Source organism: Trachypithecus francoisi, unplaced genomic scaffold, assembly GCF_009764315.1.
Source record: "Trachypithecus francoisi isolate TF-2019V2 unplaced genomic scaffold, Tfra_2.0 Lachesis_group0, whole genome shotgun sequence".
NCBI classification, from domain to species: Eukaryota; Metazoa; Chordata; class Mammalia; order Primates; family Cercopithecidae; genus Trachypithecus; species Trachypithecus francoisi.
The window spans coordinates 114470561-114486391 of record NW_022681453.1 but is presented as its reverse complement, the minus strand read 5'-3'; the positions used below and the strand labels follow the sequence as shown (position 1 = coordinate 114486391).

At 37.1% G+C, this 15831-nt stretch overlaps 1 protein-coding gene across 4 annotated transcripts in view; it reads left to right on the top strand.

Moving 5' to 3' along the window:
• The window catches only part of GOLIM4 (golgi integral membrane protein 4), an 81015-nt gene extending 65873 nt beyond the window's left edge, over positions 1 to 15142 (top strand). For 2 of the 4 annotated variants that reach the window (XM_033211639.1, XM_033211637.1), the window contains 6 exons: positions 474 to 553; positions 1958 to 2067; positions 4738 to 4905; positions 5239 to 5307; positions 12991 to 13071; positions 13398 to 15142. In XM_033211639.1, the coding sequence (XP_033067530.1) occupies positions 474 to 553; positions 1958 to 2067; positions 4738 to 4905; positions 5239 to 5307; positions 12991 to 13071; positions 13398 to 13544 (655 nt within the window). In that variant the 3' untranslated portion in view covers positions 13545 to 15142. Of the gene's footprint in view, positions 1 to 473; positions 557 to 1957; positions 2068 to 4737; positions 4906 to 5238; positions 5308 to 12990; positions 13072 to 13397 lie in introns of all 4 variants that reach the window. The other 2 variants (XM_033211638.1, XM_033211636.1) reach the window with 1 other exon arrangement.
• Positions 15143 to 15831: the final 689 nt, after the last annotated feature.

The window sequence follows — 15831 nt, the reverse complement described above, 5'->3', positions numbered from 1 at the left end:
AGCCTTTCTCTTTCTCAGTGAGCGAGGACAGCCCCTGCTCCAGTTTGCATATGCAGATTCAAAACAGTTTTGTGCATTTGTGATTCATGAAGTTAAGGGTCTCATATTACTCAAATAGCCAAGGCAGGACAGCTACTTGAAAATTAAATACCAAATATTTAATTTTAAAAATAATATTTTTTTCTGCTTAAAAGTGGTAGGTTAGGTCTCCAAATAGCCTTACAGGCTTTGTGCCAACTTTATTTTATTTTATCATTAAAAGATATTTTATCTTTTTAAGATACCTTTTGAAAGTGTATCTGGAATTTTTATTTGACCTAATTGCATACATAAGAGGTTTTTAAAAAGTTTTTATGGCTTCTTAAAAATGTTGAGAAATTTTGCTTTTTACTGTCTTTAAAGATAAATGACCTGTGTCAAATTATGCCTCTGAATTTGTCTCACTGGATTTATCATGTTTGTGTCTCTCGTAGGCAGCAAGCTCGTTATGATGCTATGGATAATGATATCGTTCAGGGAGCAGAGGACCAGGGAATCCAAGAAGAGGAAGGAGGTGGTGAGACTTCTTAGATGATGAATGTTTTAATAAATTACTTGATAACATTGTGTATTACCAGTGAGCCAATATTATATAACATCAATGAGCTATATGCATACCTGAGTAAGTGCAAAGGAGATTTGTGAATCATGTGTCTTTTTCTTAATCCTCTTGAGCAGTGCACACTGGTAGTGAAAAATGCTCAAGATAATCTGTTTCCTCTCTGTCATTTTGCCTGTAGTTTAAGCTTATTATATACTAAATATAATATTTCTGACAAATTATTATAGGATTATTATGCTTTGGGAAACATCTACATTTTCTCCTTACCTTGGAAGTCCTTACATCATTGCCTTAAAATGTTTTAAAATTCAGTCAATAGTAGCTTTCATTTATGGTAAGCACTTAATATGTAACTTATCAAATACTGCTTACTGTTATAGTAGAACCAGAATGTAACTAACTGTCTCTTTGGCGCCACTAACGCTTAGATGTGTATCCTTTTCTAAAAAGTCAAAAAGAAAGTGATTACATACAACCTCCCTTAATAGCCTGTTGTGATATTTTACAGCTCTTACACAGTCAAGAAATTGTTTCCCTTGTGTCCCCTACGTGGCACTTTAAGCTTTTTTGTTCTAATATCAGTAAGACTAGAGAATGGTTTGTCCTCTTCTCTAAGTAGTAAACCCCTTTGTGCACTTGAAGCCTGATGGTAAGTTACCCTGTATCATTATTTTCTCTAGGCTTAGTACACTGCATATACTTAAACTTTCCTCTTCTATCTTACTTGTTTTAAGAAGTTTTCTTTTTTTTCTTCTCTGTTTTTGTTTGTTCTTCTCTTTTTGTGCTCATACAATTCTCTTTATCTAAATATTTTTTCAAAAAGCAGCAAGTAAATGTCTGACTATGAATGTGTGCTGTTCTTTGCTGTGGCAGTCGTCGTCATTACTGTATCAGAAAATATGTGATGGGCTATATTTGTTTCTGAGCTCCACAGATGGGGTTGTTCTTCCTTGCATTTCCTGAAACGATCAATTTCTTCTTTTGGAGCCCAGCTATTTCCTCGGATACTATCAAAATTAGTTGATTTCTTCAGCAGTGTCCAATCAACTGGGCTTTTTTTATTGAGAAAGTTTTGATTGTTGTTGTTTTCTTGCATATGAGGGAAAAATTACAGCCCCTATGAAAAGTATTTATTTAAGAAGAAAAGTGTCTGACCCATATCATCTCTTTAGATGCACAGTCTGTGAAAAGAACATAACTTTATTTGGAAGAGCCAAGACATAGGCCTTATGTTGAGTTAACAGAGGTGGAGGTAATATGGTCCGTAGGAAAGTCCACTGGTGGCTTTTCTTTGAGTTGAAAGGGAAATCCTGTTTGATTCATTTGGGGCTGATTTTAGTTTCTTTGATTTGCTAGCCTATGAAAGAGACAACCAGCACCAAGATGAAGCAGAAGGACACCCAGATAATAGACATGAGCCTCGTGAACAAGGACCCCGAGAAGTCGACCCGGAATCTGAGGCAGATGTAAGTATCCTCTCTTCTGCCCCTGACACATGGAAACTCATAAGGTGGGAAAGAGAGTTGAAAATTTGCCTGATGCCAGCCTTCAGCCCCAGATATTTCTGTTATATCCTCAGCACAGAAGAAAAGTGGCTTGCATAATTATGTATGGGCAGTGTTTTTAACTGTAAACCATGGTGGACGTGTATGTGATGAGCTGGTTTAAAGATTGCTCTAGGGGAAAAAAACAGAATTTTTTTTTTTTTTCTGATGACTTTTAGATTCATTGAACTAAAATCTAGAAAAGCAAAATTGAGAGACATTGAAATGCATAGTAACTCTGAAAGATAGGGGGAATAAAAGGCAAGTGTGGAAGTTGGAGATGGGACCAGAGAAAGGAAACTAACCCTTCCTGAGCATGTCGAGCAGTCTGCTAGGGTGTTAGGTATGTTGTGTGGCTCTGTGTAACCTCTCAGCAGTCTAGTGACCGTTTTAATAAATATATGGATGAGGATGTGTGGTTTGAGACATGAAGAGTTGTTCGGGTGCCACAATGGCACAGAAAATTTGTAATATAAGTAGGTAGACATCTAATAACCAGCATTGTTATTTGTGTTTACCAAAAAAGACTGAGACCTCCAGTTCAGCCAGGTGGGCTAGATCCTTGGCCCTGCCTACAAGCGAAGCAAGCAAATGTTTAGTGAGCCTGTTCTTGTGTGTATGTGTAGATGACTTTTACAACTTATTTTAGCTGCCTTGTCATCTTTTGCTGATAGATATAAACTACCATGTTTATAACAGTCAGTCTTTGCTATCACGTGGCCCTGTTTATATCGATCCAGTGGATTAAGAGAACCCATGTCCTTAATAATCATCGAGAAAGTCTTCCTGCTAGCTCCTTGAAGGCCCCTTGATGGAAACAGCTTTTCCACTTAACTTGCACCGAGATGTGGCAGAACACCTTTCCCTGGCATTCCTTGCATCAAGATTTCTGAAAATATGCTCAAGGGAACCTAGTCTTGAAATATTTTCAGGAAAGAGCAAATACTTGAGAGCAGAAACATATGAGAGACTGTCTATGAAAGAGCAAGAAAGCAAGTGTACAAAGGTCTGCAAATGTGCATGGGGTGGGAGGAAGGGTATTGCAGTCACTTGTTTGGGAACTGCTGTAGGCTTTGATTACTTGACTCTATGATCCTTTACTTTCCTATCATCTGTTTATTTGTTCTGGGGAACACGCTGGGAAATACTGGCCTTTGTACCATTCTTACTTTTAGTTAGAAATGGTTAATCCCACTTGTTCCTCTCTTTTTCTATTTTATTTGAACATAACACTGTGCCTGCTAATTCATACCTGTTACTTGGTCAGAGTTGAGCTAGTCAATTTTATGAACTTTTGCAAAAGATATTTGGTACTTTCTTCTGAAATGAATGTTACATTTTTCCTGTATTTCCAAAGAACTTTTTGATAGTGCACTAAAGAAAATCCATATGACAAGAGATTGTGGAGTAATTAGAGTTTAGTGTGAAGGTGGTGATTTGTTAGTCTCTACATTCCCAAGAATAGTGTCATTTGCACTGGAATAACATGGCCAGGGATGTGCAGATAGTAGATCAGCTGAGACTGCAATGAACTCTCAAACATGTTCAAGACTCTGAAGTGAATTGAAGTAGAATCTTGTCTGGAGAAGACTGATAGAGACCAAATCCTACTCTGTGGCTTTACTGTCTCTTAGAAGCATTTACAGCTTTAGTAAGTGTCCTGTTGATGACCTGGGAGTGTTTGGGGCACCTCATGACAAGCATCACCGTTCTTGCCCATCTCAGGCTCTAAAATCTAAATCTTTATGAGGCTGTATATTATTTGGAAGGTGCTTTGGGAGCTTAAGTGGAAAATTGAAATAATTCTAAAGTTGATAATATGAAGGGCCTTTGTTGAGCACAATAACTTGGAAGATGAGTTAGGGAGGACATTTTTCATAATATATTGCCCTGTTGGGCAGTTGGGTAACTCAGACCTTTTTAACTCCCATCTCTTGCCGGTTCGACAGCTATTTCATGGGAGTGATTGTTAATAAAGAATTGGATCCATACTAGAAAATGACCATTTCCTTTTGAGTTAGCCTTTTTCTTGTCTTGTCTCCTTTTCACATCTTTTTTATAGATCCTTTCTGGTATGGGCCTTTTTTCCCATCAACCACTTTTCACCTGCTGACATGTTAAACATTGCTTGCACAGGGAAGTTAGTATAAAAATCAACATAGCAGTGCACAGGGAAGTTAGTATAAAAATCAACATAGCAGTGAAAAGAGTTAATTGCCTATCCAAATCCCCCCACCTAAATTAGTATTTTTTTTCTCACTTGGTCCTCTGACTTTTATTAATTATTTTCTTGTTTATTCAGTTCTGTTCACATTACTTGTGTCAGTAGAGTTTTGAGGACTATTTTGAAATCACTTGCAGGGAAGAAGTGCTCTTTGTACCTCATTCTGATTCATCAAGCCTCTGACAAGTAAAGCAGGAGTTTTCTCTATTGACAATGCGATGCTTGATTCTTGTGAGTCTTGGCAAGGATAGATCTGAACAATTCAGGGAAGGACGATTTCATTTTCTGCCAGTGTGTAGCCTTTCAAATGAAATTAAACTTGATCCTCAGTTTTGAAGTGATAGTTGCTTTTTATTAAAATTTTACAGAGGGCAGCTGTAGAGGATATAAACCCAGCAGATGACCCTAATAATCAAGGTGAGGATGAATTTGAAGAAGCTGAGCAAGTGAGAGAAGAAAATTTGCCAGATGAAAATGAAGAGCAAAAACAAAGTAATCAAAAGCAAGAGAATACAGAAATGGAGGAACATTTGGTGGTAAGCAGATGCCATGAGGAAAGGCTGGATTTAAGTGGGGTATTTTAACAAACATCTGGTTTATGTAAAAGGTTAGTCATAATCTACATTGACGGAAGGTTTGCCACTTTGGTGGTTTTTAGGCCACTTTATCACATGATATGCCTGTACTCTGAGAGAGAGGGTAACAGACATCCTGGACTTTGTATTGGAAATGATTACTCATCATTTCCTGGCCCCAGATGCTTTGAAAGTGCCCTTTTTGTGGTGGCATGCTTGTTCGTTGTCCCAGAGTACTGTGTAAAAGGCATCTCTGATGTACAGTAACACGAACCTCCCCTTTTGTTTCAACAGATGGCAGGAAATCCAGACCAGCAGGAGGATAATGTTGATGAACAGTACCAGGAAGAGGCAGAAGAGGAGGTAGTAAGAATTGAATCCCAGAGACTGATCAGATGGGTCTATCACATACACTAACTTTAAACAAACCTCAGCACTATTGACTTTGACATGCCTTCCATAGAAATGTTCAGAAAGATTTAAGCAGGATAAGAAAGGGTTGTTTAAAGCAAAAATGGATCATGAATCATGACACTGGAGATGTTTGGTTAGAAGATAACAAAAGCAGGGTAATAGAATTCATCTCTTTGGTTCTCACCTGAAATTTTGAATTAAGAAGGTATTTGACTTTTCAGGAATGGTGGACTTAGATTTGTGTGATTTTTTGTAAGAATATTTTCTCCTGTCTCCCTCTGCACATTCAGGGAATCCAAACTGGCCCCTGGAACTTTCTCTTCAGGCATCTCCCCAGTGCCTACCTCACAGGAATACCCCATAGTGTCTATTGGAATCCACTTAACACTGTCCAAACATTTTTGTAAATTTTACAGTCTCTCCTTCTGGCCTATTCCCTATAAGAATTCAGTATCTTAATTAAATTTAACAATAAAGAGGGAAGAAAAAGGTATAAAGAGCTCAGCTGAATAAAATGCAAAGATAGAGTCTCTTAATATTTTATTTTAGTTTGCTTTTCATTGTAAACTTCGGGCATCTTGTTAATTAGATATAAGTAGCATTTATTGTGGTGCTACTTATGGTGTAATTGATTTATTGTGGTGCTGCATGTGGTGTAATTGGTGAATGCTGTTTGTTGTAGCCATTTTATCACAGCATTCTGCTGTATAAACAACTGCAATATATTAGAGTCTGATACAAATTAGGCCAAGACCCTGTATTTAGTCTCATTATGGACCAGTAAGTAGTTCCCAAATTAAAACCCTGGTTCAGAGCTGCTTCTCAGTCAGTTGTCTTGCAAATGTGTGGTTTTTATCCCTAAGGGGAACTCCATGGGAGGATGGATGTATGGGCAGGCTAAACAGACACACCCCACCACTGGAGATCCTGTGTAGACGTCATGAGCTGTGCTCTCACACACAGTTCCCTCGAATAGGTCTGCTTTCTTATTCTTACTGATTTTCTAAGCTTTTCAGAGCTGATGAGAAAATTTGTGCTTATACCAGGAAAACAGAAAAGGATGTTGCTCTTTAGGGTCACTGGCAACATCTCTAATAACATGCACTTTTTTGGCTTGATCTTTTTGTTCTTTGGTTTATCATCCTAATCAAGACCCTTGGCTGTCTCGTCAGAAAGAGAGCAGCAGAGAAAATAGTGACCTTGAATATTAAGACATTTGGCAAGGAAAAGATACTCATCCAGGCTTCTCATATAACAGGATGTCTAGAGTAATACCACTTTGTTTTATTACATCCAATACTAGGAATCTTTGAGGGATTAAAAGAGAAAAGGTTCACCTTGGCTTCTTTTTAAAAATTCAGAAGGTTAAACATAAAATTTTAATCAGTGTTTACTGATTCCTTTTCAATTTTATTTTATGATCAGTTAAGATAGAGGAGAGAAATCCTGAGATCCAAGAGGAATCAAGAGTAGAAAGAGAAGAAAGAGGCAAGAGGGAAGGAGAAATGGTGCTAAGACAGAGGAGGTTGCTCTGGCTGAGTGCTGCCTAACCTCAGCAACTGCTCCTCATCCTGCCAATCATCCCCTTCAGATCTACTGGCCTGACAGGACTCTTTCTCTTGCACCTGGCCCCAGGTCCTAATTCTGTTTCCCTGGTTCCCTGCCAAAAATTCTTTAAGCAGTGTTCAGGCCTCCTCCAGCATGTGCTCCAGGTTGCCACCCTGTCACTGAGAACTGTTGCTCCATGTGCTCCTAGGGGAAGTCCCACATGCCTTTTTTTTCTTCCCAGTGTAACTTTCCTGTCTGCCCCCCAAGTGTCCCTTGTTCATGCTGTGTTGTATTTTTGTGGTTATGAGATGATTAATGTTTGCATCTTCTCACCTCTGTCCATGGTTCCCAGGTCTTCCCTTGAGAGAGGAGAAGAGTGGTTCCCAAACACCATTTAGGCACTGGTGATAGAGACAAAGTTCTTGTCAGACTATGGCAAAATGAGAAAAATAAAGTGCAACACAGAATATGGAAACACATATTGCATTGTTTGTAAGTGCATATGTGTATGAAACCTCATTGGTGGAAGCACTCTGAAAACCATGAAATGTTATGGAACTGTGCATTTTTGTTTCTTTGTTGTTGTTGTTGTTTTTATCTCCATTAAACCTTAGAGTCTTGCAGCTGCTCGAGCTAACCACTAGAATGCAAGGCCTGTGGCTGCCATCGCTTCCCTTCCCCTCCAGTGTACAAACTTGTTTCTGTCAGCATTTCCTCCTGGGGAAGAATTGCATCTTGCCTGGGCCACACCTGTTCAGAGGTATAGCCCATCAAACTTATAGACTTGGCCTCTAAGAGTAGAGGACCCAAAAGAAGTATGATTTTAGGAAATTTATACTACCCTGCCTTCTTTTATCTTAGTGCAGTAGTATTATCTTTCTAAGACATAAAAATTATTATTACTTACAAGCATTTCTTGTTTTTTGTTTGGGATTGTTTGAGTGGAAGGCATGATCCCTTCCTCACATTGCTTACATTCCAAATGTTTTATCACCTTGTAAGCAGACAAGACAATTTATGGCATTGTCAAAAAGTGCTATATACACTTTTAAATTATTTACATGTTCAAAAATATATAGATTAAATGACAAAAAATCAGAATACTTTAATTTCCCTCAATGTAACTGAAAATAGATTAATCTAAACATACAGAAGAGAACAAGTACAAGGCATTTGTTCACCTTCACTGGCCGAATATGTGCATACACCTACATGAGACTGCCAGCCTGTAAATCACCATGTCAAGAAGCTTTTCTTTTTTTGTTATTTTTTGTTTTTTGAGATAGAGTCTCACTGTCTCCCAGGCTAGAGTGCAATGACATGATCTTGGCTCACTGCAACCTCTGCCTTCTGGGTTCAAGTAATTCTCCTGCCTCAGCCTCCCGAGTAGCTGGGATTACAGACATCTGCCCCCACACCGGCTAATTTTTGTATTTTTATTAGACACGGGATTTTGCCATGCTGGCCAGGCTGGTCTTGAACTCCTGACCTCAGGTGATCCTCCCACCTCTGCCTCCCAAAATGCTGGGATTACAGGCGTGAGCCACCATGCCCGGCCAAGAAGCTCTTCAATTGGAAAAAACTCTCTTGTTAAAGCAGGGTGTTCGTCACTATAGCTAATGTTACTGAAGGCCTTTTGTTCATCACATTCTGTTTATTTCTTTGGATCCTACTGTTCTTACCTACTTGAGGCTCAGCTTTCTGCCCTTGCACACCCATGATATCTTCAATGTGTGAAAGAAAGGTGTTAATAGACACCAGGAGAGGGTATCTAGCCAAGGCCCATTTCAGACACTTTTCAGTGGACCCGTTTTATTTTGGATTTGGCTGTTTATTAAACTTTGTGTCATCAGATAAGGCTCATTTCTAAAATGCCTAAAACATAGTAGATAAAAAGGAGTAACAAGAAGCATTGTTTGGGAAATCTGACAAAGCATTGTGACAGCTTTAGCAGGATGCTAAGAGGGCCAGCTGTGGGAGACATAATCTGTATGTCTACACTATAAAAGAATAACATTTGGCTTCTGCTTATTATTCTAGGCATATTTTAAAGATCAGTTAGAACCTCCATATCATTTTGTTCCTTTTCATTACCGAGAAGCCTTACTTAAAGGCATTACTGCCTTTAAGATGAGTTTGCATTGCGTTTGCCCCAAATATCAGTAATATATTACTAGAATAATAATATGTGTCTAACTAAGAGTCTGTTCTCTATATGTCTAGAAGATTACAGCATTTTCATTTGTGGGTTCCCTAAAGAGTGGTTGAAATCAGTGGTCTCTAAATAAGATTATATTGACAACTGGTAAACAAGCTAAATTTTCCATAGCCTATCTCCAGAGACTAATAAGATAACCTAGCATCCGTTGTTACTCAAGGAAATAGTTATTTGTCTTTGCTGTGAATAAGGATCACCTTGAGTTTGTGGCATATACACATTTTGGACCAGGCCCTTACCCTTGAGATTTTGATCTTATCTGTTATGGAACCTAGGAAGCAGAGTTTTTCATAAGTGCCCCTTCACCCACCCACCACCAGCTGTTTCTGATGGCTCGGGATCATACTGTTTGGAGAAATAGTCCTCGGGTAGACAGTTGTGGATGGCATTTGGGAAGTCTGAAACTCCTATCTGTGTATATATGCCCATTTGCTAAAGACTTTCTAACCAAAGTCTTAAAAGGGTGCATGACTCCCCAACCACACATACATACAGGAAATTAAGGATCATTGATTTTTCACCCAATGCTTTCATTTTACATGTAAGAAACTTGGGCTTCAGAGGGGTTAGTTAAAAATTTGAAGGTTGCATAGCTTTTATTTATTGCTGGAAACATGATTAGAGCTCACCTAGGTCTGATTTTAAAGGGTACCATAATTAAGTGTACCATGCACAGTAACTATATAGTTGATATGGGGAAGTTCTTTATAGAAATTAGTGAATATAGACAGAATGATGGAAATAGAAAGTGACCATTTTTTTGTAACCCCTAAATGAAGCAAATGATCTAAGCAACAGTCATCAGTGAGTGATGTCACTAGATGAACAGAGGTCAGGGAACTTCACCATGAAGGGATCAGGCTGTTACCACCTGAGCTCACTGGCCAACCTTAGCATTACTAAAAGTGGGACAAATAAATGTGTATGTCTCCTGATGTGATTTAAAAAAATAGGAAATGTACACCATCACCTCGGAAATACCCTTGTTTTTAAAATCGAACCTGAGTTCTTTCCAACTTTTATGCTAACATCCATTTATAGGCAATGTCAGGACTAGAGAAATGAGTTAAGTGATATAAAGAAGCAGATAAATTCAGAATGTGGGTCATTTTACAGGACTGCAAATCCATACCAGTAGGGAAAAAAGAGGGGAGTGAATCCCGTGTTACTGTGCTGTTCCTTTAAATCATGATTAGAACAAACCAACTGTAAACAGACATTAAGACAATCATAAAAATGTAAGTGTGGATGAGACATCAGATGCTACTATGGAATTATTTTATCAGGTGTGGTAATCACGTTATGATTATGTAAGTTGTTTATTGTTTTTAGATATATACTGTGATATGTGAAGGTGAAATTACATGACATCTAGAATTTTTAAGAATAAATCACTGTAAAAAATAGAAAAGTGATAGATGATGCAGGTGTAGCAATATTGAGATAGCTTTTGAACATTGGTGGTGGCTGTAAGGGGTTTATTGAATGATTTTCTTTGTTTGCATGTGCCTGAAGATTTTCATAACCAAAACGATTGACCTTATGATTTATACAGTTAGAAATGCTGCAAAGGCAAGGCTTTAGTCGAGGTCTTTCTCACTCCATAGTGTATGTTAGGAGTTGGCAAACTACAGGCTGCAGCCTAGTTCGTAAGTAAAGTTTTATTGGAACACAAACATGTCTGTTTGTTTACATATTGTCTATAGTTTTTTGTTTTCTTTTTCTTTTTTTTTTTTTTTTTTGTGCTAAATAGAGTGGTCAAGTTGTATTGTTGTGAAAGAGATCTTATGGCCCAGAAAGCCTAAATATTTACTATCTGGCCCTTCACACAAAAAGTTTGCTGATCCCTGATTTAGATATTCTTCCTACCACACGGCATAGACTCAAGGCTGTTTTTTCCCCCACTCTCAACTGCAACGTTTTAATGTTTATAAATAATACATTTTCATTATTAAGGTTGTAGAAGACATGTCTTTGTTAATCAAAATTAACAGGGACACTTCAGCAATTTAATGACGTTTCAATTAGACCTTAAGACAGCCTGAAGTAAGTGCTTCATTGTTTTTATCCCAATGTCTTGTGGAATGTTACTATGAGGTTCTATGACTGTGGGCACAGGCGATGTTATGGACCACTGATAGAAATGCAGGGTGAGACAAGATAGGTGTCTTTAGCTCATTCCACCAGGAAATAGGAATACAATAGATACTCAGTGCCTTTGTCCTCAAAATGTATTTCTTTGGTACCAGGTTAGTTTAGGGGGTGTGAGTTAAACTGGCACTGGACTGGTTAGAAGAGATTCACAAATGTTTGGCTCTGCCCAGGGTGTCTTTAAAGAGTCACCTTTGTAGGCTCTCGACAGGCCAAGTTTTGTCCAAAGCTCTTCTGCTGCAGTTCATTCTTGTCTCACCTGAGCTGCACACCTTCAGGCAGCACATAATTTGTTTCTCTTGAATTATAGCATCGTATACTTTTCTTCCTTTGTTCATTTCTTAGATTTTTCAACAGCCTCCTTCACTCCCCCCACCAAAATATGTGATTTTTGTGTTATTCAATGATCTTATGCTCTGATCCTAGAAGAGATCGGACTTTCTTTGGTATTAGGAGACTGCATTATACTTAACTGATGTTCAGCAGTTTTTTTTGAAATGTGTTCAAGTGACTTAAACATTTTGGCATATTAGTTTTCAAAATAGTTAATAAGTTAGAAAATGCCCTACCCTGTTTCTCTGTGAGATATGATCATGAAATAGAGACTATTTAGCACAAATATTTGGATGCTTGCTTTAGTTTACATTTTGAGATAAATATTGGGATCATGTACACAGTGATAATAGTGCAATAAAGGAAAACTACTTAAAACAGAAAGGTTGTATTAGAACACTAAAGAGAGAGGAATTTTTGAGGCAGGTCAATAGATGATTTCATAAAGAAATTGAAATGATTGTATTTTATTTTCTAGATATTTTAGCCAGAGAAATATATTCTTAAGTATAGAATAGATACATAAAGTTTCTGCTACATTGTATGTAGGCAGTGGTGTCTACTTTTTGTGTCTTTACAGAGGATTTATAGAGGCTGCGGGTTGGACAAGCTTGATCTAAATAATGACTTGAATAAGACAGGCAGTTCCTGCCTCCATAGAACTTACATTGTGTCACAGCTCTCAGATTTCTACAGTTCTCCCATATGGAGAAATGGGAATTTTAATTTTATTATTTTATTTTTGGGAAGACAGGGTCTTGCCCTGTCACCGAGGCTGTTGTGCAGTGGCACAAACATAGCTTACTGCAACTTTGACCTCCAGAGCTCAAGTGATCCTCTGCCTCAGCCTCCCCCGTAGCTGAGACTACAGGCGTGCACCACTATGCCCAGCTAATTTTATAATTTTTTTTTTTTTTTTTTGTAGAGACAGGGTCTCACTTTGTTTTCCAGGACTCAAATTCCTGGGCTCAAGTGATCTCTTGCCTCAGTCCCACAAAGTGCTGGGATTACAGGTGTGAGCCACCACGCTTGGCCAGAATTTTTTGTGTTAAAAGCTAAATTTCTTCAGGTGTTTTATATTTGGAATTTTAACCATTATTCAAATAAATCAAAAATTCAAAAACAAAAGTCCTACATTCAGGATCAATCACATTGATTTTTGTAATAGGTGTATTATACATTTCTTCACACCTAGTAGATAAATCCTTGACATATTTTTTCAATTGTATATTTAGTTTCGTTTTGCTTCTGCTATTTTGAATGAACTTTTTGGAAATCAAAATATATTATTGCAAGTGTTTAAGTGATAACAGTGTCAAAATATATTATTGCAAGTGCTTAAAAGACTAAAGTGTTTAAATGATACCTGTGGTTTGTTTTAGGTTCAGGAAGATTTGACTGAAGAGAAAAAAAGGGAACTGGAGCATAATGCTGAAGAGACCTATGGTGAAAATGATGAAAATGTATGTCTCGGATACATATTTCTATTGAGCACTTGAGTGTTTGTGGGTGTGCATGTGTATAGGAGAGATACATGTATTTGGGATAGGTACCAGTGGGTAATGGTGCCTCTGAGTTACCACTGAATTTAACAGGCCCACCTGAAATTAGGAAAAGTTATGACAACATGAAAAGTAGGAGAGACAGCAGCCCTGTTGCTTACATATCATTTTTTCTTCCTTGTTTTTTTCCTCCAAAAATGAGTAACTTTTCATCCTGTTTTTAGAGAGAATTATTTATCACTAACTCTATAAATCTCTTAGTTTTTCTTTTTTCTTTTAATTTTAAGGCTGATGATAAAAATGATGGAGAAGAGCAAGAAGTTCGAGATGACAACCGCCCCAAGGGCCGAGAGGAACACTACGAGGAGGAAGAAGAGGAGGAAGCAGACGGGGCTGCAGTTGCTGAGAAATCACATCAAAGAGCTGAAATGTAGCTGTGCCCAGTTTCTAGACAATGCTCAGCCAACCGATTCTTTTCAAGCTGCTCAAACATAAATCTGCCTACTGAACTCTAGGATATTTAATTACAAAAATTAAGAACTTAGACTTTTTTAAAACTTTTGTATTAGAAATACGCATACATTTATATGAATATATTTTGATAACGTAGGTCTAGAGCTTCTTTTATATTCAAGCTAAACATGAAAAAGAAGAAAAACAATAAAGTAAACCTGAGCCCCCATGTCCCAATTTTTTTAATAGATTATGTGATGTTGGAAAGGTCATTGATTTTGTATATGTTTCAGCGTGTTACCTTTCTGGCTTCCAGTTTCCAGGTGTTCTTTGCCTTTGATAAAATACAGGATTTAGGAACAGAGAGTACTGCAAAATGCCATGCAAACTTTAAAGAGAATGGCCCGTTTACTAATTGCTGCCCTTCTGATGTCTTTATGTATAGTTCTAATAGAATTTTCACCAGTCTATGTATCTCTGGAGTGAGATCTATGTACAAAGTGACATACAATGGGAAAGCCATTTTTGTCGTAAAGACATTGTTTTTCAGACTTTTCCGATCAGTTAGAAAAATGTTTGTCATTGCTTTAAAATCATAGCTGTTCTGCTTAAGAGGAATTGAATTTAAAAATGAGAGAGTATTAAAACTCACGTGGCAGTATCCTGGTCTTAATCAGATATTGCAGTGTTCAAACGAGGTATGGACACATCAACATATTCACCTTTTTGAAGGACTAGTGACTTGTTTAAAAGCTAGTGAGTGTTTGTGTGTGGTGTTTTCTATGTGAGCACCATTCTCAATTTTTTTTTTTTTTTCTGAAGCCTTTGATTGATATTTTTGTTTCAGTGTCTGGTTCCCTACAAGTAAAATATATTTCTTCTTTAAGCTCTGTGCCTCAATATGCAATCACTTTGATAATAAATATGAATATGAAGACATACCAAACTGCAAATAGGATTATTTTTGAAAACTATATGGTGAAACATATGGTGATATGATAGACTCTTATGATTTTTCTGTTTGCTGGGATTGGGTCTGCTTTTTGCCTATGTATAAGGCATTTTAATGATTGTGAATATAATAGATTCCTTAAAATAAGAAAATTAAAAATCAGAAACTTCCCTTGGAGTAGAGACATTTCAGTTGCAAGTATAAAGATTTTTAAATATATAGCACTAAGTTATATAATTCATATGTGTGTGGTTTTGTATTAATACTCAAAATTAATAAAAACAAATTTCATTTTCTACCATTATTGTATGAATGTAATTTTATTTTTTAATAGCCACACTCATAGATGGTTTTGATTGTTCCAGTTGAGTGATTGTGTATGTATGCATAGGAATGTTTTGTTCAGATGTACTTTGTATTTCCAATAATCAGAAATCTTATCTTTTATGTATAAAAACCCATTATGTAATGTAAAATGTATAATATTGTACATAATATTCAGAATACAATTATTTTGGTAAATTAGCTTGTATTTTTAATGTCCCAGTTGCAGTATTTAATTATTTGAACCATAATGAAAGTTGGTAATAGTCAATAAAGCTAAAAAAAGGTGGCAAATCTTTTAAACTGTGGTTTCTTACTAGTTTATGACCTTCTAGCATTCTTCAGTTCTTTTTCATAAAAATAAAAATTTTAAGAGATACCAATATAAATTAATGAATTATAAAGTGCCTTTTCCCACCTGCTTCTGTTTTCTGTGTCTTTCTCTACTTTGTTTGGCATGTGATTTTTCCCCCTTTTTCTAAAGAAAGAGCTGAAGATGTTTATTTTATTTGAGCTAATTCTGACGGAAGAAAAAAGAAAGAGGGGCAGAAAGCATGAGAGTGTCATGTGCATGCACACACACAAAATAAACAAAAAACTATTAAATCCCCCTAGGAAAGCAACAGTCACAAACCCTTCTACTCTCTGTATGGCACCAAGTTATAGGACCATTCTAACGAATGTCTAGAGGAGAACTAATCAGCCTGACCTGATCTACATTAATGAAGTGACAAGAAATAAAACATCACCTGTATTTATCCTGCCAATTAGTCTGTGATTTTGGTACAACCAGTAAATCAAAGGATTTGGTACTAGGAATATAGTCGGGGTTGGGGGTGGGGGTTGTTGGGGGAAGGCATGTTTATTAGCAATGAGTATAACTGGGCACAACAAAACTAGTACACATGCAATGACTGGTTATTTGCAAGATTGATTTGGAAGAGATCTAGGAGTAAGAGCATAATCTTAGCCACATGTACCAGTGACTGACT